The sequence below is a fragment of the Musa acuminata genome, chromosome BXJ3-4 (assembly GCF_036884655.1).
Source record: "Musa acuminata AAA Group cultivar baxijiao chromosome BXJ3-4, Cavendish_Baxijiao_AAA, whole genome shotgun sequence".
Classification (NCBI taxonomy): Eukaryota; Viridiplantae; Streptophyta; class Magnoliopsida; order Zingiberales; family Musaceae; genus Musa; species Musa acuminata.
In genome coordinates, this window is record NC_088352.1 from 33,430,447 (window position 1) to 33,453,063 (window position 22,617).

General features: G+C 34.6%; 2 protein-coding genes across 2 annotated transcripts; both read left to right on the forward strand.

The window, feature by feature from the left end:
* The first annotated feature begins 145 nt into the window (after positions 1–145).
* On the forward strand, positions 146–6,576 carry LOC135636975 (probable methyltransferase PMT23). The gene is made up of 9 exons (XM_065149238.1): positions 146–287; positions 444–1,335; positions 2,285–2,434; positions 4,149–4,419; positions 4,509–4,619; positions 4,938–5,109; positions 5,192–5,455; positions 5,784–5,978; positions 6,060–6,576. Exons 2-9 carry the CDS (start codon positions 832–834, stop codon positions 6,259–6,261), a joined length of 1,869 nt encoding a protein of 622 aa, XP_065005310.1. The 5' UTR covers positions 146–287; positions 444–831; the 3' UTR covers positions 6,262–6,576.
* A 3,925-nt stretch (positions 6,577–10,501) lies between these two features.
* On the forward strand, positions 10,502–11,515 carry LOC135634812 (uncharacterized protein At3g28850-like). Its single transcript, XM_065145439.1, has one exon. The coding sequence runs from the start codon at positions 10,588–10,590 to the stop codon at positions 11,296–11,298; it is 711 nt and encodes a 236-aa protein (XP_065001511.1). The 5' UTR covers positions 10,502–10,587; the 3' UTR covers positions 11,299–11,515.
* The last annotated feature ends 11,102 nt before the right edge of the window (positions 11,516–22,617 follow it).

The window sequence follows — 22,617 nt, forward strand, 5'->3', positions numbered from 1 at the left end:
CCTGGTTCTCTACCTCATCATTCTGCATCTTGAACTTATTATGGTAGGTTTATTGTACTCTCTACTTCATCACCACCGAATAGTAAATCGTGTTTAACTAAACTGAGATACTAACCATGGTGCTGTGCTTATTTATTCTGTTAGTAACGCCCGAGCAGCGGCGTGGATTGCGACGAGGGAGAGAGAAAGGGTGGATTACTGAAATCAGTAAATCCGTGATATGAAATAAAGAGGTGTTCAGTAGAACCAATAGAGGCAACTTTGATTAGGTTCCTCACGTGTTTGAGGTGCGGGTTCCTACAAACTATTTTACCCGTATTTACTTAATTCAATGCAGGTGCTCCGAGATTAGTTATTAATAAAGCGATCAGCAGCTCATGTATTTATAAGCACTCACATTTTGACCTTAATCGTCTCTCTACATTTCTAATCCCCGTCTGCAGGCTACAGATATCTACGTGTCAACGTCGCGCCTTTTGGTCTTCTTTCGCCACGTGTCGACGTTCGCTGCGACCATGATTAGTTTACTTGATGAATCGGATATACATGAAATTAAATATTAAGTTACCGCGATCTGAATTGACTCGTGTTGTTGCCTCGGTATCCGTGCTGGCGGATATCATTGCTTCCAGATACGTGTTAACCTAGGGGCCGATGACCGTCGCGGCTAACATACTTTATATTGCATAATGTGGCCCAGAGAGATGGTAAAACAATAATTACCAGAGCTCGTCAACTTCTCTCGTTTATTTCCACTAATCCGCCTCCCGTCTGCGACCCCATCACCTGGATCGCCATCGCCGTCTCTGAGAACAAAGCTTAGCTGAGGAAATGGCGACGTCGATACGCACTCTGCTTTCCGAGCGCCGCCATCCGTTCCTCCTTGCCCTCTTCCTCCTCTCCCTTCTAATACTCCTCCTCCTCCTCTTCTCTGATGCATCCAGTTACCTCCCCTTTCCCAGAGATGTCCTCCCCTCCTCCTCTTCCTCCTCCGCCCGGTTCCTCCCTTCCCCTCCGATCTCGCTTCCCAATCCCTGTCCGAACCCTAGCAGCGACGCCGGTGGCGAACCCCTCCAAGAAGCGGCGGCCGATGGCGACGATGATGGTGGCAGCGAGGGGGTTGCGGTTAGATGGGAGATTTGCAAGGGCGGGAAGACGTTCCAGGCCGTCGAGTACATTCCGTGCCTTGATAACTGGAAGGCCATCAAGAAGCTCAAGTCGCGGCGGCACATGGAGCACCGGGAGCGGCATTGCCCCAAGCCCAGCCCCAGGTGCGTCGTGCCCCTGCCCCGGGGCTACAAGGTTCCGGTACCGTGGCCCAAGAGCAGAGACATGGTGAGACTGGTTCTTTGGTAAGCAGGCGGTTTTCTTTTCTTCTTAATTTTATATTCTTCTCCCCATATATCCCGATTTAGTATGTGCGCTAGGTAGTTGTTATTTCTCTCAAAGAATATGATATATCTGTTTCCTTCTAGATTTGTTTTTTTTCTTTGTAGTTATAGTTCTTTTAGTTGTTTAGGTCAACATGTTTGCTAGCAAGGATCATGGTGGAGCTTCACATTGCTTTATTAGTAATATGATCTTTTCCCTTTTGGTAGACCTTAATTGTTACCATCTGCAGTCACAATGTTTTCTTTGTTTTCCTCTCTGAGTCTACTGTAACATTGGGAACTAATGATCGATGGGCATGGACTTGTCTTTATTCCCTAGATGGTTTGGTGAGTTGAGTTTATGGAACATATTGTCTACTTGTTGCAGTTTATGCTTTTTCTTGAAACGCTTTGTTTAAATTTTATGGTCTGGAATTCCTTCCTATGCACAGTTCTAAATATTTTATCTCTATCATTTCCTAAAAACGTTTACGATGACTTTGTGTGCCTCAACAGATTGTGCTTTTCTGAAAATGTGATTTCCACACCCAGCATTTCATGGCCGCATTGCTGTACTATGGAAAGAATACTTGACCAGCTCGGTTGAAGTGTATATTTGCTTTTTCATTGCTTTTCCACCCTCAGAATATTATTTCTTTTTCTAGAAGCTGATTTATCAAGATACAAATGTGGACTTTGATAATTCTAACAAAATCCAATATCCTTATGTTTTGATTCAGAACTTCAGATGCTACAAAGTTGGACCCTCATTAAATATTCATGTTTTAATAACTTGGTGCAAAATATTAGAGGAGGTGTTCCAACGTGTTATCAGTTCATATATTTACAAATGTAGCTTGGTCTAGACTCTCTCCTGTGATACTTAATAAATTTAACTATCATTTGATTTGCAGATTTGGTATGATAATGTCCCTCACACAAAACTTATTGAATATAAGAAAGACCAGAACTGGGTGCGTAAATCAGCTGATTATCTTGTTTTCCCTGGAGGTGGAACTCAGTTTAAAGAGGGAGTCTCGAACTATATTGAGTTCATTGAGCAGGTATACTAGCATCTTCAGTCTTTTAGAGATTCTGTTTTTTATTCCAATAGGAAGAAATGTATCTACATTATGTGTGTTACTCAAATATATTAAGCGTTTGATACCTTGAGAATTCTTTCTTTGTGTCTTTCTTTTCCTGCTAGAAACTCTGTCCTTAAAATATCTTTTGTTGAATTTAAGGCAGTTTTAAGGTCTCTGTTGCTTAATAAATCTCTCTCTTACTGCACCATCTCACTATTCACTATTCAGATTACTAAAAATGATTGCATGACTTATTACTCTTCTGTTTTATTTGTTTTTGAAAATATGATTTATTCTAAACCACAGCAAACATTTTCTTTGGTTTTTTTTTTTTTTGAGGCAAGACTATCTTCTCCATATTTATCCTGGGTAGGATGTGAATTCAAATTCTTATAGCCTATTGAATTTAATATCCTGTCATGAGTATGTGTTAACCATTCCGTGGAGACACAGGGCCTTCTCGAATTAACTGGGCCCATTTTGATTGAAAAGGTTGGCTGATGATTATGATAATGTTACTTCAAATATCTCTAATAATATGACCTGTCTAATTAGAATGAGGATATCTGATAGGGGAACAGTGGTTTGAATTAGAAATTATTACTCATGGAAATATCTTAACAACCGTTTATTACCACAGCGCCACTATGAGTTAAGATAAGGGACTAAATCAGAAAATGTTGTATGCAAAACCCTAAATTCTGCAAAATTTGAGAAAATAGATATGCTATAATTATCAATGCAAGAAATGTGTACATGCTATTTTAATTAGACTTCCTTGATTTCGTAAAAACAATAAATCATAAGGCTTTTTGGCAAATGAAAACATTTTGCAATTTACTTGGAAAAAAAAATATTCACAATGGTGTTATTGTAGTTATCCTACTCTTGATGATGCACCCACTAGAGTCATCTGGATCTCTTGTGGAAGCCATATGCTTACAAGAAAAACTTTTGCCATTGTCATTTTTTTTTTGTTATTTTTTTCTTAAAGAAACATCGCCAATTTCAGTTCGAAGTTCGAATAAAAAAGATAGAGGGTTGCGTTAGGTCACTGACAACCAACGTAAAACTATGTTAAATCTCATGAACATAAACCTTAACTGATTTTATAGATCATACTGCTGGTAAAAGATCTATGTAGTCGACCCCAAATAATTAGGACTTATGGCTATGTTGTTGTTGTATTTTTTTCCTTAATGAATACTTAATTTTGGCTTTATTTTTGGAGGTTTAGTTTTGATACAACTTTAGTTGATAAGCACTTCTTTTAGCATTGGGATATTTTTTTCCCTTCCAATGTGCAGTTTTTTGGCATAGAAACCGACCCATTCTAAAACAGGAATCTTTGTGGCATCCATATAATTATCACCTCAGGATCATTCTTGGTTCGTTAATTGATTAAGTATGAACTGAAATTGCATCATCTGATTTATTGCCATTATGTTGTCATCTAGATGGCTTCAGGCAACCATTGGAGGTAAATGAACAAGTTTTAAACTTCTCTCATGTTAATTTTATTTCTATATCTTTAATGCTTATCCTTTCATGGAAATCTTAAAGCACCTATTGGATGACAAACTTTCTAAAGCTGTTGTGAAGCTTTTTTTTAAAATGTATATCTCTTGATGTCATGAAATATTTTAAACAAGATTTCTGAAATAGTGTCATTCATAGTTTTCATTTTGAACAGATTCTCCCAATTGTTAGTTGGGGAAGACGCACAAGGGTTATCCTTGATGTTGGTTGTGGCGTTGCAAGCTTTGGTGGATATTTGCTTGATAAGGATGTCATTACCATGTCATTTGCCCCAAAAGATGAGCATGAAGCTCAGATACAATTTGCATTAGAGCGGGGCGTTCCTGCTTTTCTTTCAGTAATTGGAACTCAAAGGCTTGCATTTCCAGATAATGTATTTGACTTGATTCATTGTGCACGATGTAGGGTCCACTGGGATGGAGATGGTATCTGCTGGACTTTGGTCAATTTGGTTATCTCCTTATATAGTCTACAAAACATTTGTAATTTTTATATGATTCCTTTGTCCATGCAGGTGGGAAACCATTAATGGAGCTTAATAGGATTCTTAGGCCTGGAGGTTTCTTTGTGTGGTCTGCAACACCTGTTTACCGTGACGATGGAAGGGACCAAGCTGTCTGGAATGGTTAGTTTGGTCAAGTTTGTCAAATTTGTCAAATTATATATTCACTGTTAGGGCTAGAAATGGTTAGGCACTGTCAGTTCTTAGTTTTGTTGATGCTGTGTATAGTAAGGATTGAAGATATATCTTGCACATGATTAGTAAGTATTTTCGTTACCAATGTAAGAAGGCATCTGATCCTTTATGTAATCTTATAGTCAAGAAACCTCGTCAGACTTATTTTTAACAATTCTAATGCTATTGACTACATTATCATGCATATTAAAACTCTGCAGTAATTTTTGGCTGACAGGAGTTCTGTTTTTAATATATTTCCTGCAGCTATGGTGGCATTGACAAACTCAATTTGCTGGAAGATAGTTGTGAAATCTACAGATGCGTCAGGAATTGGAGTTGTGATATATCAGAAACCTGTCAGAAATACGTGCTATGAGGAAAGGAAAGAAAATAATCCACCTTTGTGCATTGAGAAAAATAGACCCAGTATCTCATGGTATTGTGGGCTGGTTATATTGTTCTTATTATTTTGATATTATCTAATTGTTTGAAACTGCTTTAATTGCTATCAATTGCAGGTATGTCCCCCTTGACAGTTGTCTCCCAAGGATCCCAGTTTTAAGCTCAGATCAACAAGACAATTGGCCAACTTTCTGGCCTGACAGACTTAATAGTAAGTCATCAAGTCTATCAGAAGAACAGAGTAACAAATATGCTGAAGAAAAGTTTATCGTCGACATGAAACTTTGGGAAAAGCTTGTAACCGAAGTATGTTTTCATGATCTTGCTATCAACTGGTCCAATATCCGTAATGTGATGGATATGAACGCTGGCTTTGGAGGGTATGGTTCAGTATATTATGTGTAATCTTGCATGAACTTACCTTGAACAGAACAAAGTCATTGCTTTGTTATATTGGCTAACAAACACTTTTGTGTGCGCATATCTGTCTGCATATATTTGTATATGTAAGCTTATATGATCTTTCTGATAGGTTCATATTCATCTAGATCTGTATGCATGTATGCATGCACAGTGTATTTGTTTTGCTCTGTCACCCAGAGGATTTTATCAAATAGTTGTGTAATAAATTAATTCTAACAAATTCTGTGCATTAAAAGTTCTTTGATAATATTGGGGGTATATTAAGAGATTTATTCTTCTGTCCAGATTTGCAGCAGCACTTGTAAACCGGCCTCTCTGGGTAATGAATGTAGTACCTATTGATGGTCCAGATACCTTGCACATTATCTTTGACAGAGGGCTCATTGGAATATACCATGACTGGTGTGAATCTTTTGATACATATCCTCGGACATACGATATGCTGCGTTCGACTTTTCTTTTTGAGAATTTGACAGAGAGGTAAATTGAGAATATCTTGTTTTAGTTAATGAAATTTTCTTGTGTGATTAAATTGCTGGTCTTATGACATTCTCTTTTCAGGTGTGACATTTTAGATGTAGTGGTAGAAATGGATCGTATACTGAGGCCGGGTGGATGGGTTTTCATTCAGGACACCACGGAGATGATAAAAAAGATGCGTCCCATACTACACTCTCTTCATTGGGTCACCTCCCTTTATAAACAGCATATTCTTGTTGGTAAAAAAGGTTTTTGGCACCCTGACAGCAAGGAATCTACATAATAAGATCGAGACGATTACATAAAATCAACTTTTGGTCAAAGCACACATTGATTTTTCCTCTTGGTACCAGTTGATCTTTCTCGACAGGGTTTCTAGGAGAAGTCAATATCATACCTCCATATAGAGTTCTTGCCTAGATTCATTGTCCTCATGTCTAGAGGATGATTGCTTTGGCTCAATTAAGTCAGAGAGCCTTGCTAATTACTGCATTGAGCAGTTTCAGATGAAATGATAAATTTGTGCTCATTTTGTTCACATTGATGCTATTATTGTTGTGGGCTGATATTTTCAGATAATTGAGCATTTTTTCATTCACTTATTTCATGTAATTTGGGCCAAGGAGTCATATGGTGATGGTTCACTCCTTGAAAAAAAAATTTCCTTGTCTTGAAGTTGAAGCTTCCGTTGTCCCGTATGCAGATATTGTTCGACCCTTTTCATCGAGTCATATTTGATATGCTTTGTCGAGCTTTCGTTGGCAATTTGTACTTGAGATTAATTGGAATTGAAAAGAACTTCCTAATTTGGTGCTAAAACATGCAAACCAGTTGGGAGGATAATCTGATGATTCGAATAAGGCACAGGGCATTTTTTTTAATCTTTCTACCTTGGATATCAGTGTTTTGATGGCAGCTGCAGCTCCGAATTTGATAAAGAGATTCTCCACAAGATGATGCGACGGTAGGTCGTCTTGGTGGTCTAATAATCCTAATACCCTTCTGGATTATTATGTCTACTTGTGTTCAAATTCAAAGGCAGATGAAACCAAGGACATCTTATGAACTCGATGTTATTTTCATCATGTGATTTGTTTAGATTGATAATTCAAAGGGCTCATTTTTATCCTTATCAGAAGGGAGGATTAATTATAGATTGTCTTTTGTAATTAGTTATTATTTAGTATCTCCATTTTTACTACACTTTCAAATTCTACATTTGATATCCTTATACAAAGTTAAAAAGATAATTTATAAAATAAAAAATCAAAAGAGATGATTTTGTTAGAATAACAAGATTAAATATTTTATATTTGTAAGCGTAAGGATTTTAATATAACTTTTTAAAATATCGCGATACTAAAGATAGTTAATTACATGAAATATTATATAATTATCTCATCGGAATCTAAATCTAAAGCTTTTGGTTGCTTTGAAAGAAAACATCTCAAAACTTGAAGCCCAACCGTGTGCCAATTAGGTAGAGCATATGAATGAGCAGCATTACCACTTAAGCAGATGCAGCAATATATATGCTGTTGCTGAACTAGCAAAGGGAAGGTTACCGGTGAGTGTGTCACATTGCTTTGACACCACGAACCATCGAGTATTGTGCTGGTGACGCACAACTTGTAGTTCAAGCGACTAAATAGTTTGCTTGGATATGCGATCTCTTCGTGGTGGGGGAGGACAGTTGTATCCATCTTCTTCATCTGGGAGTCGGTCGATGGCAACTCCTTTTATGATTCTATGGTTTATGTATGTTGTTTCTATCTACTGGCTTACAGCACAGCACTCTCTCAGAAACTCCTAAGCAACATAGGTGACAGCGTCTGAGTCGTCGTCCAAACGCGTCAAAGAACGAATGCACGTCACGATCGAAGAGCCCGCCCCCATGACTCGTTAATCACTGCCTGACGTAACAGGAGATGCCACTTATCTTCTCATGTGTGTGTCTATAATAAATAAAAGAAAAGTGTGGAGCTTAGACCACTCGATTTGGTCGAAGTCCTTCGAATGCTTTCCTCCATCTGTTCTGGCCTTCCTAAAAAATCATTAGCGTAAGTGCCGCCTAATAGATGAACTCACTCTGGAGTTCAAAGGAAGTGAAATCGGAATGATAATATTCAATAATAATATGGACAACAATAAAAGACTAGTAGTTGCATTCATTCACGAGTGAGTACTGGTCACTTGGATGCCTCTTAACTTCACATCACACACACACACATACATATAACATACTAACCAAGAGCTTGGATGTGCTTAATTCTCCTTTTTGTCCTATGTATGTATATAACAAGCTCAAGATGATATGACTATTAATCATATATATAAAACCATAGACAACTCTAATTTAGAAACACATTTATGAATGAGTTGCAATTAGTGTGATTAGCCATTTTTTAACGAAAACAAGGATTAAACGTAGACCCTAATTAAGGAAACAACTATCATAATTAAATCATGTTTTGTACAATAACCTAAACTTAATTAGGACTTTGGGGAAATTCCAAAATTGCTTCAGAGAAAAGAACAAAAATATATGTATATTTATGATCCGGTAGAGCTAGAGTTTATTTGAGGTTCAAGGATTGGTTGCTAATGTTTTGATTGTTCAATTCCACGATTGCTTCTTCCGGCAATTCAATATAATTATTTATTACTTATTAGAATTTATCAACATCTTAGGAAAACCTTCAAAATCGAGTTAATTTTGATCTAATTTGGTCAAAACTGAGGCACTAATACATTTTTCTTTCCTCGAGTGATTCAGTAATTTTATTTTGAGAAGTGATAATTAGAATGTTTAGCTTTTAGTAAAGACTATTTAGGAAAAGTATAGAAGCGAGGAGTGGGTACTCCTAAGTTGTTCTCAAGATTTCAATCAAATAAAAAATAAACTACAAATAAAAAAATAAACCATTCATGACTTTCACCATCAAAGAAAAAAAAAAAGAAATTTTATTCGAAATGAAGACATGATACATTCTCTATTGTTCCTAAGAATGATTCATTCATGACTCTAATAACTCATTTTTACTCTTATATGTGAAAATAATATTCTTGAATAGGGATCATAATAAATTTTACGATAAAATTTATTTAATTTATAATTTAAAGAAGTTAATATACAGACTAAAATAAATTTTCAGTTTATAGTACACTAAATTTCATTATATTATTATCTATTTCCATTTTATTTAAAACATTGTGAATCAATGTGTACATATTAAGGTCATTAAAGCAAAATAATTTTCTTGGTCTTATATATTGATGACATTTTACTTGCTGGTAATTATTTAGGTGTGCTACATCAAACAAAATATTTTTTTTTCTCAAAATTTTTAGACAAAGGACTCATGTGTTATTGACATAGAAATTTATAGAGATAAATTTAAAAGATCATTAGGATATTCAAATTAAAATTTTGGTGAATGTGTGGAAACTACAAATTAAAATCACAGTGAATAATAAAGTATCTTACTATTAAAGATCACATAGATATTAATTAAATAAATATTCATCATTGTACTGATGATTATGGATCTCATGACTAAAGGCTTACCAGCAAATATAGTATAAGGATCATATTGAACATATAAGGATTGTTAGTTCATTTAACATTTGATGTAATATATTATTTTCATACTTTTAGAAATAAAAGTATTTCATTTTATCCACATAAAGTATGCAAATAAAGTTTTTCTGAACCTTAAATAACTAAAAATTATTTATAAAATAATTAACTCATAAAGGTAAGTTGCAAAATGACTAGTGTTGTTTTTATGGTCATACAAAAAGTATTTATCTCTTATCATCATTTTATGATGTTGTGAAAAGTGGGAGAACTCTCGGAATCCCTTAAATTATTGAAGTTCTACAAGACACTTGATGTCTAATAGTAATTTTAATAATATTATAATCATAATGATGATAGGAAGTTGTTTAATGGTCAAATAAAATTATTGTTACTAGCCAAGTGTGAAGGTTATCAAAATTAGTATGATGGATGACAACAATTAAGCATGATATTAAATATTTTATTAAATATAATTAATTGGATTCCTAATCCAACCAACATCAATCTATAGCTGTCCATTAAGGCATAGATATCTTAGGAAGACACCAATTATTTTGAAGTGTTTCAATCCAAGGATTCACAGTGTGTTCATAATTATTTATAAGTGTAATTTAATTAATTGAGTTTTAGTGTGCTCACACATAGGCTTTAGATAATCATAACTATGACTGGAAGGTAATTTTATATTTCACTACATATTCAATACATAAGATTGTTTTACTAATATTTTTATCATTAAAAGATCTTTGCACAGAATTCCAATTGATCCTTTATTTATTTATTTATGGAGAGAGGAAAGAAAAAGGCCGCCCAGTCATTTACTGTGGGAAGTTCCGTCGGAATTATTAGAAATGGCGGCGCTCTGTGTAAATAGAAATAAATAAATAAATAAATAAAAACCGAAGGCTTTTATTTATAGAGAATTCCCCTTTTTATTTATGAAGAAAACCACTTGCCGTCCCATCTTCTCCCTCTGTCTCTCTCTCTCTCTCTCTCTCTCTCTATCCCTGCTTTCATCTTGCTCTCATGTGGCCGCAGTGGGTGAAGGCCACCCCATCCTCCACCGCCACCGGAGCTACCTGCCGTTCGCCCACCTTCTCCTCTCCCACTCTCAAGGACATCCAGGCCCTCCTCCGCGACGACCCCCACCAACCTCTCTCCTGCCCTGCCCTCCGCCGCGTTATTCACCGGGCCCGCCTCGCCTCCTCCGCCCTCCGCGCCCTCCGTTCCGCCTTCGCCTCCGCCGCCCCCTCCTCCGATCCGCTCGATCGCCGCCGCCACGGTCTCGTCCTATACTTCACCTCCCTCCGCATCGTCCGCCGCACCTTCGAGGACTGCCGCGTCGTCCGCTCCATCCTCCGCGGCCTACGCGTCGCCGTCGACGAGCGCGACCTTTCCATGGACTCCCGCTTCCTGGCCGAACTCCAGGTCGCCCTCGGCTGCCGCCAGCCCACCCTCCCCCAGCTGTTCCTCGCCGGCCGCTGCCTTGGCGGCGCCGATGAGATCCGCCTCCTGCACGAGTCCGGCGAGCTCAAGGCTCTCGTCGACGGCATCGCCTCTTTACCGCCTTCTGCCTTCGACTGCGAAGCTTGCAGTGGCGTGCGCTTCGTTCTCTGCGCCACGTGCAGCGGTAGTCACAAGCGGTACAGCGATAAGACCGGGGGCTTCCGGACCTGCGGCGAGTGCAACGAGAACGGGCTCGTCAGGTGCCCTGATTGTTTCGCCGCAGCCCTCTGATTGAGATCGCTGGGGGCTGTCCGGCAACATACTTTTTTTTTTTTTTTACTCTTTTTCATATGTTTGTTATGGGAGAGAAATTGGAGATGGATGACGGTTGTAAATTAAGTTGTGGGTTGAAACCGAGTGAAGACGATTAAAAAGATTCCAAACATGGGGGGAATGATGGTGGTGGCGACATGAACAATCACAGTTTTGAGGTTTTTTTGTCATTCGATTACTGTGTATCTTATATATATATATATATATACACAAACTTCCGACGTTGTCGACGAACCAACGCCGCCGCTTGGTGGGGGTCTAAGTGGTCGGAGAAGTGCTCAGGTGGTATGCGAGTTGGACTCGTATAACGAGTGGGCTTTATGGGCCTTCGCCTGTTTGGCCCATTTATAGACCTGTAGGCTCTGTATTTACCACATGGAACCGAGTCTTATCGGGCGAAACCACTCCCCTAATTCCCAATTGTATCCACATGAAAGCTTCACACCAATCATCATTAGACTTGGGGACACTTGGAAAATGTATACGCAGACGTCCACAACTTTAAGAAGCTAAAAAAAAGCCACTCGTGCATTGCGGTCTCCATCGATCCGTGGCCGTGGGGTCAGGTTTGGGACCACGATAACTCGTGCCTGCCACTGTTGTGAGTACCTTTTTCTTTATTCCTTTTCCTGTTCTTATCATTTTCCTTCAAAAGGAAAAATAAGAAAAAATAACCGGAGGATGACTGGACGACCCGCCCGGTGGGTCAATCGATCCGATCGATGGTTTTTTGCTTTCTGTTTTGGCAATCGACCGAGGAGGGCATCATGCTACTTGTCAGTAGATTGAGCCTTCTTGCCACGTTTCTTGCGCTTTGCACTTATTATTATTCATCACACAGACCAGACCGTGATACAGTAGTGTATGCTGTGTTGTCCTCACATAATAAAGTCAGTGGATCATGTTCCACATTTGGGTGCTTGTCATCATAAAGAGGAGCCATTGGAGATTTAATTAGGTCGGGGTCACCATAAGAGACAGAGACCATCGGCTGTCCAACTCTGGTGGTAGGTATCCTTTCGTTCCCTCCCTACACGAATAATAATACCAAGGAAAAGAATGGGTAAAGCGGTCTCGCCAAGGTCTCCGGGATAACGTTCCTTGACGGGGAACCAATCCATGTAAATAGTAAGATAGATCTCCATGTGATCTGTACCGGACAACAAACAAGAAGGACACCATAATATCGCAAGCCTGTCTGCCGTTCCACGCATGATGCTGTTACTCACAGTACCCGCACTGCCCACTTTGCCTAACCCCTTGCGTCCCCCCATGTTGCATCATCATCCGTGGGGAGCTAACGTGAAGCGGCACTCTTGGATCAGTTGCGCACACCAGCAAGAGCAGTGCTGAGACCCGTTCACCTGTACCCCACCCATTTTGGTGCGGTAGCAAATACAGAGGCTGTGGTGTGATGCCTCCTACCACTTCTTCTTCTTCTTCTTCCTTCTTCTGTCTCAGATGCATCATGTGGAACAAAGTGATCAAACTACGCTTCGCCATGTGGTGTAGCGTCATATTTACGCTCGCCAGTGGTTTGGCCAACTTTCCAGAAAAGAAAATTATCACTCCAAGCGGCCTCCTTGTCGCCTTCACTAGTTGGTCCACTTGCTTAATTCCCTGTAGATGCTCAAAGGTTTTTGCACTTCGCTTCCTCCTTACCTTGACTAAACTTGAAGGCCTTTCATCGTGTGTATATATGTATACATATATATATATATACATACATATATATGTATATATATATATATATATATAGACTCGTGTGACCTAAAGCCTCTTCTCCTCATCTGAAGGCTTTCTTCGTTTGCTGTCTCGTGTTGCTTATAATATAGTTGTGTCACTTCCGTCGTCCAAAACGAGGAAGACAATGCAAGGATGATTTATAGACTGTTTATTGTGTAGCTGATTACTGTGTAATCGAAAGCAATGGTTGAGGGGCAAAGCAATGTTGTTGACCAATTGTTGTCATATTAAAGAATGATAACAAATTTGATTCGTTAGGTTAGGAGGATGACATGTATCAAATCAATAGTACTAGAAGAAGATAATTAAGTTTTAGTGTTGGAAGATCCTATAGTGAATTCAAGCAAACAAAAAGTATACTGAAAATTTCCTATGAATGACTACTCTTGAATGATGTAAGGCTACACAGATAATCCAAATTCTTTACTTCTTCCACTCTTCCTCCGTTCTATCTCACCATTCATTACAGAAACGTTCCCCACCTGAAGTTGTGTGCCTGTTGCATTTCCTTAATCCATTCGCTATCCATTTACTATTTTGTTGATTTTTTTACTTTACATGTTCAAAACATGTAATTTTAGAAGAAATGAATAAAGAAGATGTTGGTATGGTTGAAAAAAAAAATTGAGATCACTATATGACAAGTTCAACTCTATTGTAATCTTTATCCGGAAATCAAAGGATTTAGATCAAATCACCATTGATGAGTTAATGAATTCTTTGCAAGCATAACAACATTTAGTCATCGAAAAGCCAAATGTAGTGAAAAAGTCTCGTAGTTGTGGAAGAGGTAGAGGAAGTGGAAAAGGACATGATTGTGATAGAGGACATAACAAATGAGAAAATAATAATAATAATAAAAAAGATCAAAATCTAAAACAAGGGTAAAAAAAACAAAAAAAGGAGATATAGGAGGTCAAGAATATAATCGTTCTAAAATTCAGTTCAATGTTATTATTATAAAAAATATAGTCATTATGATTTCGAATTCTATTATAATAAAAAAATTAAGTTAAAAAAAATACTATATTAAAAAGAAAGAAAATGATTCTCTCTTGTTGCTAGCATATTAAAAAGAAGATATCGTCGTACAAGACAAGTGGTACTTAGATAATAAAACTAGTAATCAATCATATATATTATTATAATGAAGGGATAAGTCTATCCTACAACTCCTCAAAAGTACTAATGAGAGACAAAGTCAATATGTTGATATGCATCATAGATGAAAGTCATTAATTATTTTAAACATTTATTATGTGTCGGATATATAAAATAATATTTTTAGTCTTAGATAACTCTTAAAAAATGATTATGATATTCATATAAAAGACTAATAACTCTTTGTTAGAAGTAATATAAATAATTTAATTGCTCTGAGTCGTGATATCAAAGAATGAATTATATATCTTAACCATTAATCATGATGTGACATAATATTTAAAGATCTTTTAACTCATGATTGTGACACTTGAGAGTTCTACACTTTGAAGATGTCAATATAATATTAACTAAGAAGATGATGAATTGTCTCTATATAATATATAAATCAAATATGTTGTGGACGTGTTCTTGACAAACAATCATAAAGAAGTTTTTCACGTAACGCAAACTTTATAACAAAGAAGTCACTTCAACTAATTCATACCAATATTTGTGGTTGCTCTAACATCTTGGTAAGTATCGTTGTTTTCTAACTTTGATTGATGATTATATAAGAAAAACTTAGATTTATTTCTTAAAAGAAAAAGTATTTGGTATATTCAAGAAGTTTAAAACCTCTGTGAAAATGGTTTCTATATCAAAAACATCCACTCCAATCAATCAAGGTGGTGAATTCTTATATAATTATTTGAAGATTTTTGTGATGAATGTGTCAATTGATATCAACTCACGGTACCATATTCTCCTAATAAAATCGTATGATATGATAGAGAGAAAGAACTAGATAATTCTCATTAAGGTGAGAATCATGCTCAAAATTTTTTGGGCTAAAGTAGTGTTTTGGTTATCTACATCTGAAATCAGTATCCTAATCGAGCTTTGAGAACAAAACTCTATAAGAGACATAGAACAGAAAAAAAATGAGTGTCCCATACTTCAAGATCTTTGAGCACATTGGTTATGCACATGCACTTAATTAAGTAAGAACCAAGTTGGAGGACAAAAGTTCCAAACTTATTTTTATTGGGTATGGCTCTAAATCCAACGCCTACAAATTGTTTTATCCTAACAATTTAAATATTATTATAAATAAGGATGTAGATTTTAATGAAGAAGGTATATTGAATTAGGAGAGCAATATCGAAGAGTTATATGAAGATGTACAAAAGTAAACAGAAGTTGCTTTACCACCATGATCATTATTATTGTCGACATCTTTTTCTTCTTCTTCTACACAATCATCTCTAGAAGATAGCCTAGTGCCTTAAAGGATAAGAAATCTAAAATATTTATAAGAAGTAACTGATAAATTACATCTTGTTTGTCTCTTTATAGATAGTGAATCATTCAATATGAAGATGTGATGACAAATAAAAGGTGAAATAATACTATGGATAAAGAGATCAACTCTATCAACAGAAATAAAACTTAAGAGTTACCTTCACTACCTCAAAGCCAAAATACTATTGATGTGAAATAGGTTTAAAAAATCAAGAAAAATACTTAAGATAAGTTGAGAAGTACAAAGCTAGATTAGTGACAAAATGTTCCAAGAAAAAATTTGACATTGACTATAATAAGATATTTGCCCTTGTTGTTCAAATAAAATCTATTAGATTGATTATATTCATTACCATATAAAATAATTACTTAATTTATCAAATGGATGTTAAATATATATATTTTTATGTTTTACTTGAAGGAGAAGTACATATAGAATAACCATTGTGTACATTAAAAAGGGGAAAATAGAGAAAGTTAGTTAAAGAAGGCTTTGTATGACTTAAAACTAGTAAAATGATTATGACAAATGTTCTTATGCAAGTGCCCTATATAAGAAGATCAACAAAAATAGAGAAATCTTATTTCAAGAATACTAGAATTGATGTTTACTTTAAGCAAAATGGTTATGACCAATGTCCTTATGAAAATGTCATATACAATAAGATGAACAAAAATAGAGATATCTTACTTATTTTCTTGGATATAGATGATTTTATTTTTATAAGAAGCAACTCACTTATATTTGAATAATTCAAACAAACAATAATTTAAGAATTTAAAATGATTGACATTAGTCTCGTGTCTTATTTTCTTGGTATCAAAGTGAAGCAAAGTAAAGAAGATATTTTTATTTCACAAGAAGGATATGCAAAGAAGATTTTCAAAATATTTATACATCGAACTTTCAAGACAAGATGCTAGTGATACAATTGATACAATATATTTTAAAAGTTTAGTAAGAAGCTTGAAATACCTATTTTGCATAAGATCATATATTCTATATGAAATCGGATTAGTAAGTCGATTTATGGATTAACCAAAGTCAACACACATAAAGGGCGCTAAAAAAATTTTATGCTATATCAAAATACCATAACTCATGGAATAATATATTTATTTTTAATAATTTTTAATTTATTGATTATTTTGATAATGATTGGGATGGAGCTCTAGAAGATATTAAAAAGTACAATTATTTTTTTTATATGAATGATATAATTTTCATTTGGTATTCAAAGAAATAATTTATTATGACATTGTCTATATGTGAAGTGAAATATATATTGACATCATCATGTGTATGCCATATTTTATGACTAAAGAAGCTTTTGAATGAAGTCAATTATGCACAACATCAAGCTACAAAGATAAATATTTATAATAAGTCAGTGATTACATTGGCTAAGAACTCAGCCTTCATTCATGAATGAAGCAAACATATCTACGTTTTCTTCTATTTCATTCAAGACCAAATCAAGAAAAAAGAAGTTTTATTAGATTACATTAAATATGGTGATCAAATTACAGATATTTTCACCAAGCCCCTCAATTTGAAGATGTTTTTCAAAAAGAAAACATTACTTGAAGTATGTGATAAAATGAATTAAGTCTAGTGGGAGTCTTAAAAGAATTAGACTCAATTAAAAGAGAGGATTGAAACCTCTCTCATGATCACATGGGTAAAAATAATTATAACCTCTAGAATTTATTGAGAATAGAGAGGTTATATCAAGATAAATATCACTATGAAGGAGGTTATGAAATAATAAACCACTTGTAAATTAGATAAGTTATATATAATAAAAGTATTTGAATGTAGCCTTAACAATTGAGTCTTGTAACTCACCTATAAATAGATGAGATTTGTTATGGTAAAACATAGAAAAAAAGTGAGAAAAGAAAAATATAGAGACTTGTCTATAAGAAATATATATATATATATATATATATATATATATATATATATATATATATATATATATATATATATATATATATATATATATATATATTGCATCTTGCATCATCCCTTAACTCTTCCTCTCTAATTCTTTATCTCTTCTTTTCTTTTCTCCATCCCAAATATAGTATGAAAGAGTGAACTAGTTTCTTCAACTCTCTCCATACAATCTAATTGATGCTTCATTCTAAATCCCTGCAATGTAAAGTTGATTTGGAATTTACCTTTGCCGTCTTTCTTCTATTCCAAAAGAGAATTGAATTTCAAGCCTTTCAATTACTCACACATATATCACACAATAGATATTAAGGGTTTTCCAATTGTCACTCATAAACAAGCATTTGTTAGAGATGCAATTTAAATTTAATTATAATTAAATTAGGAGTTTGAGTTAAATTTGGAGTTCTTATTTCATTAGGGTTATAACCTTGTGGTTTAGGTTTATATATTGGATTGATGGTGCCCTATAGTATCCAAAGAGAGAGAGAGAGAGAGAGAGAGAGAGAGAGAGAGAGAGAGAGAGAGAGAGAGAAAGAAAAGAGAGGAAAATTAAGCCCAGAAAGAAGGGAGCATAAAGGTGGTCCAAGGTATTTTGGTGAAAGCGAAACTTTAGAGTCAATAAAATCCTTTTCTTTTTTTTCTATCTTCTCTCTTTTCAACCTTCTCTTCCTAATCTTTAGTTTTTATAAAGTTTCTTTATCATAAAATGGTATTAGAATTTTGATTAAATCCTGCTAGAGAGAAAAAATAGATTTGTTAGAGAAAAATAGATCTGTAGATAGAGAGAGAAATAAGCTGTTTAGAGAAAGAAATAATACTATTTAGAGATAAAAAAAATTGAAAAGAAAAATAGCAAAGAGAACAGAGAGAAACTATAAAGAGAAAACATTTTAAAAAACACCTGTGATATCTATAAGACGATCATCAATATGGCTTTCTTCAATAATATAATTTAACTCTAGGTTCTTTGATTTATCAGCAAGAACTATGATAAATTGAAGTATCCAAATGAATATTTTTTAAATATCAAGATATTTAAAATATTATTGATAAGGTATTATAGAGCCTAGTAAAAAAGAAAAAAAGATTCTTATACCTAAAATCAGAAGGTCAGAATTGAGAGATCAAAGAAAGATCTCCACATAGCAAACTTTAACATAATAGGTGGTCCATCATTTACAAGATTTATGAAGGTGTGACTAAGGTGAAGAAAGCATGGCTACAGGCAATGAGATTTGAGTTCAGAATGTTTAAAAATGAATTGATATATCTTAGATTATTTTCTCATACTTTAGCCATCACAAATCAAATGAAAACTAACGGTGAAGATATTAATATTGTTAAAATTATGAAAAAAATTCTTAGATCACTAATATCTAAATTTGAGCACGTAGGCGTCCAAAGATTTTGATAAGATAGACATAGATGAATTGATGAATTTTTAAGTTCTAGAATCAAAAATACCAAACAATGGCTATCCTAATAAAAACAAAGACAGAGAGAAAGACAAAGGTAACAATTAAGGTAGAGATAAAGATACCAATAAAAATTAAGAAGATAATTAAAATTAAGATAATAATAGATGATATGGTCGAAGTCGAGACTAATCCAGAGGTTTGTAGAAGAATACTATGTGATTATCATAATATATAAGGGATTAAGGTTCATTTTAGCTCATGTGGTTTTGACTATTGACCTTTTAAGCTCTTATAGTTTACTCATATTTAAAATAATCTTTATATTTTAAAAAATATAGTATATAAGCTCCTTCCATTAATTATGAATTAATAAATTTAGAGTATGTTTACATGACATATTGACTTATAATAAACTATTAATATCTATTTTTTCTTATATGATTTTAATCATGGACCTCTTAAGTTCTTATGGTTTACTCATGTCTAAAATAATATTTATATTTTCTAAAACGTAGCATATAAGCTTCTCCCGTCAAGTTTAGTTAACATACATTAGAATCAACTTATGTAGCGTGCTGACTTATAATAAACTATTAATATAATGACATATGTAATTTAAGTTTTTTTTTAAATCTAAGACCTCCATCAATGGTGGGAGGAGGCATCATTGTGGAAGTGACCACTAGTAGCAGCACTGAGTCGCTACTATCTCGTAAGACATTTAACTCACGTAGCCTCTCTCATACTAATGACGAGCCTAGGAGTTTTCGGTCTTATATCAAGTTGATGTGCGTCGACCAGTTCAACACTAGGCACATAGTGGCTCCTGGTTCATCTTTCTCCTCTTAAGTGTCTTCGTTCCCACTACCTCCCACTTTGTCCTCTCTTACGCCCTTACCCGTGCCTATGACGTGGTGATCAAGCTCTCTTACCTTCACCTCCGGCCTCTCCTACCTTTGTTTCTCTGTCTTTTTTTGTTGCTACGACCTCCGTTACTTCCTCTTCCTCAATAAGCTAATCGAGGAGAGGGAGCGAGTGCAGGAGGGCTACATGGACCAACTCAATCACTCTTTATGCCTACTCTCTATTTTTATGATGTCATACTTCATATGAAGGTGGCTTATAAGGTATGATGGTACTTATCGGGATCAAAGTGGGTGCCATTCATGGTGGCGGGTAGCACCGTGGTGGGTAACGTGATGGCATGCACCCTAGAGTTAGCGAGCTGAATCTATTGGATATCACTCACTAGCTCTAGGGTGCATGCCACCACGTTGCCCACTATAGTGCTACCTACCACCACGAATGACACATACTTTGATCCCGATGAGTATAATCATACCTTGTAAGCCACCTCCCCTGCGAAGAGGTAGAGGTATGAGAGGCTGAAGGTAGAGGTGAGTCAGAGTTGGACTACCACATCATAGGCACGGCGAGTGAGAGTGCAAGAGAGGATAAAGTGGGAGACAGTGGGGACAAAGATGCTCATGAGGAGGAAGAGAGACCAAGAGACCACTACATACCTAGCGTTGGACTAGTCGACGCACATCTACTTAAGATAGAGCTAGAAGCTCATGAGCTCATCGTTAGCGTGGGAGAGGTTGTGTACATACGACGCCTTGTTAAGTAGCAGTAGCTCGGTGCTACTATTGGTGGTCGCTTTTACGATGATACCTCGTCCTATCATTGATGGTGGTATTATTTTTTAAAAACTTAAAATACATATATTATTATATTAATAATTTATTATGAGTCAGCATGCCACATAAGTAGACTCTAATATTTATTAACTCAAACTTGACTATAGGGGCTTATATGTTATAATTTTAAAAATGTAGGGATTATTTTAGACACAAGTAAACCATAATCAAAACCGTAAGGGATATAATAGATCTTAACCCTTTTAACTGAAATTATACATATTGTTATATTAATAGTTTATTATGAGTCAACTTATCACGTAAGTAAACTCTAATGTCAATTAACTCAGATTTCACGGAAGGGACTTATATGTTACGTTTTTTAAAATGTAAAGATTATTTTATACACAAGTAAACAATAAAGGCTTAAGAGGTCCACAACTAAAATCATAAGAGCTAAAATTGACCTTAATCCAATAAATAAGTTTTAAATCAAATATTTTTATTATAATAATTATAATCATTACAGTTATAAATACTTTAGGAATCATTTAAACTTGTTAAAATATGAGGTTAATGTTATTGAAAGAAAGGTTTATTGTATCGAGGTTCATTACATCAAGAGGAGAAATAGATTAAAATGCCTATAAAAGGATAAGTCAAATTGACTCTTGGTTCTTCTCGAAAGAGAGTAATTTATTTTTTAAGTATAACCAATGTAACACATCTTTGAGAACTATATAAACCGCATATATTGGGTCATAAAATACAACGTTTTGATATTGTAAAGAATTTTGAGTGAAAGATAAAATATCTTACCTTATCTTATTCCTGTGTGATAAGTCAATCTCTTTTTTTTCTATCAAGTTCAACTTCCTTTCACTCAAGAATATACAAATTATGCTGATAAGGTAAAGAAAAAGATATAAAAATCTTTCATGAGCATGTGATATAGTAGATTGTTTTTTTAATAGTATATGGTACTTGATTGGAAATAGAAGTTTTTTTCTCTTAGATGAATCATTTATTTCAAAAGTAAAGTTTAGTGAGGCTCTACAATTGATATTAAAGGTACGAGAAGAATACATATTAGAACTAAGGATGATAGTTTTGCATATATCACTAATGTTTTTTATGCACCTAAATTGATAAGTATTTTGTGGAGCATGGGACAATCGGTAGAAAAAGATTTTAAAATCAATCTAAAATATAATATTTATAAAATTAAGATTGATAAAAGTTGAGTTATTGCTACTCTTGAGATGTCCAAAAATAGGAAGTTTCCTTTCAATATTCACAATGGTAATCATTCTTGTTTCAATTTAGTAATAAAAAATGAATCTTAGTAATGACATTTGTGATTTGATCATCTGCATTTTAATGACTTGAAAATACTGCATAAGAAAAAGATGGCCACAAGTCTTTTTATGATTAACCACGTTATTGAGATATGTGAAAGATGTATTATAAGAAAATAACATCATTAGTCTTTTTCTAAAAGCAGTTATCGAAGAGCTAGAAAGTCATTAAAAATTATTCATTTAAATATTTATGGGCTATTTAATTGATCCAACCCCACCTGGTAAAAAAAAAAAATCACCTTTATTGATATTTTAGTAAAAAACTGAGGATATTTTTTCTAGAGAAAAAAAATCTAAATCTTTTATATATATATATATTTTAAAAAAATATCTATGATTGAAAAAAAAAAAAGTGTTTGTTCCATTAAGATTTTAATAATTGACCGGAGTGATAAATAAAATCAAGGTATCAAGAGGCAATTGACAACAAAAGAGTGTAGCAAAAAGGAAGAACAAAACAATAATGAACATAGTGAAGAGTGTAATGAAAAATAAAATCATTTGTCTAAGAATTTTTGGGCTGAAACTATATCTTAGAGTATATATATATATATTTTTTAAATTTATCCTTAAAAAAAAGTATAAACATGGGTAACCTGACGTGAGTCATTTTAGAGTTTTTGACTATTTTGTATATCCTTATTTTCTAGATGAGAAAAGAAAAAAAAATGGATGGTAAAGCATAAGTCTCCACGCAACCAAGA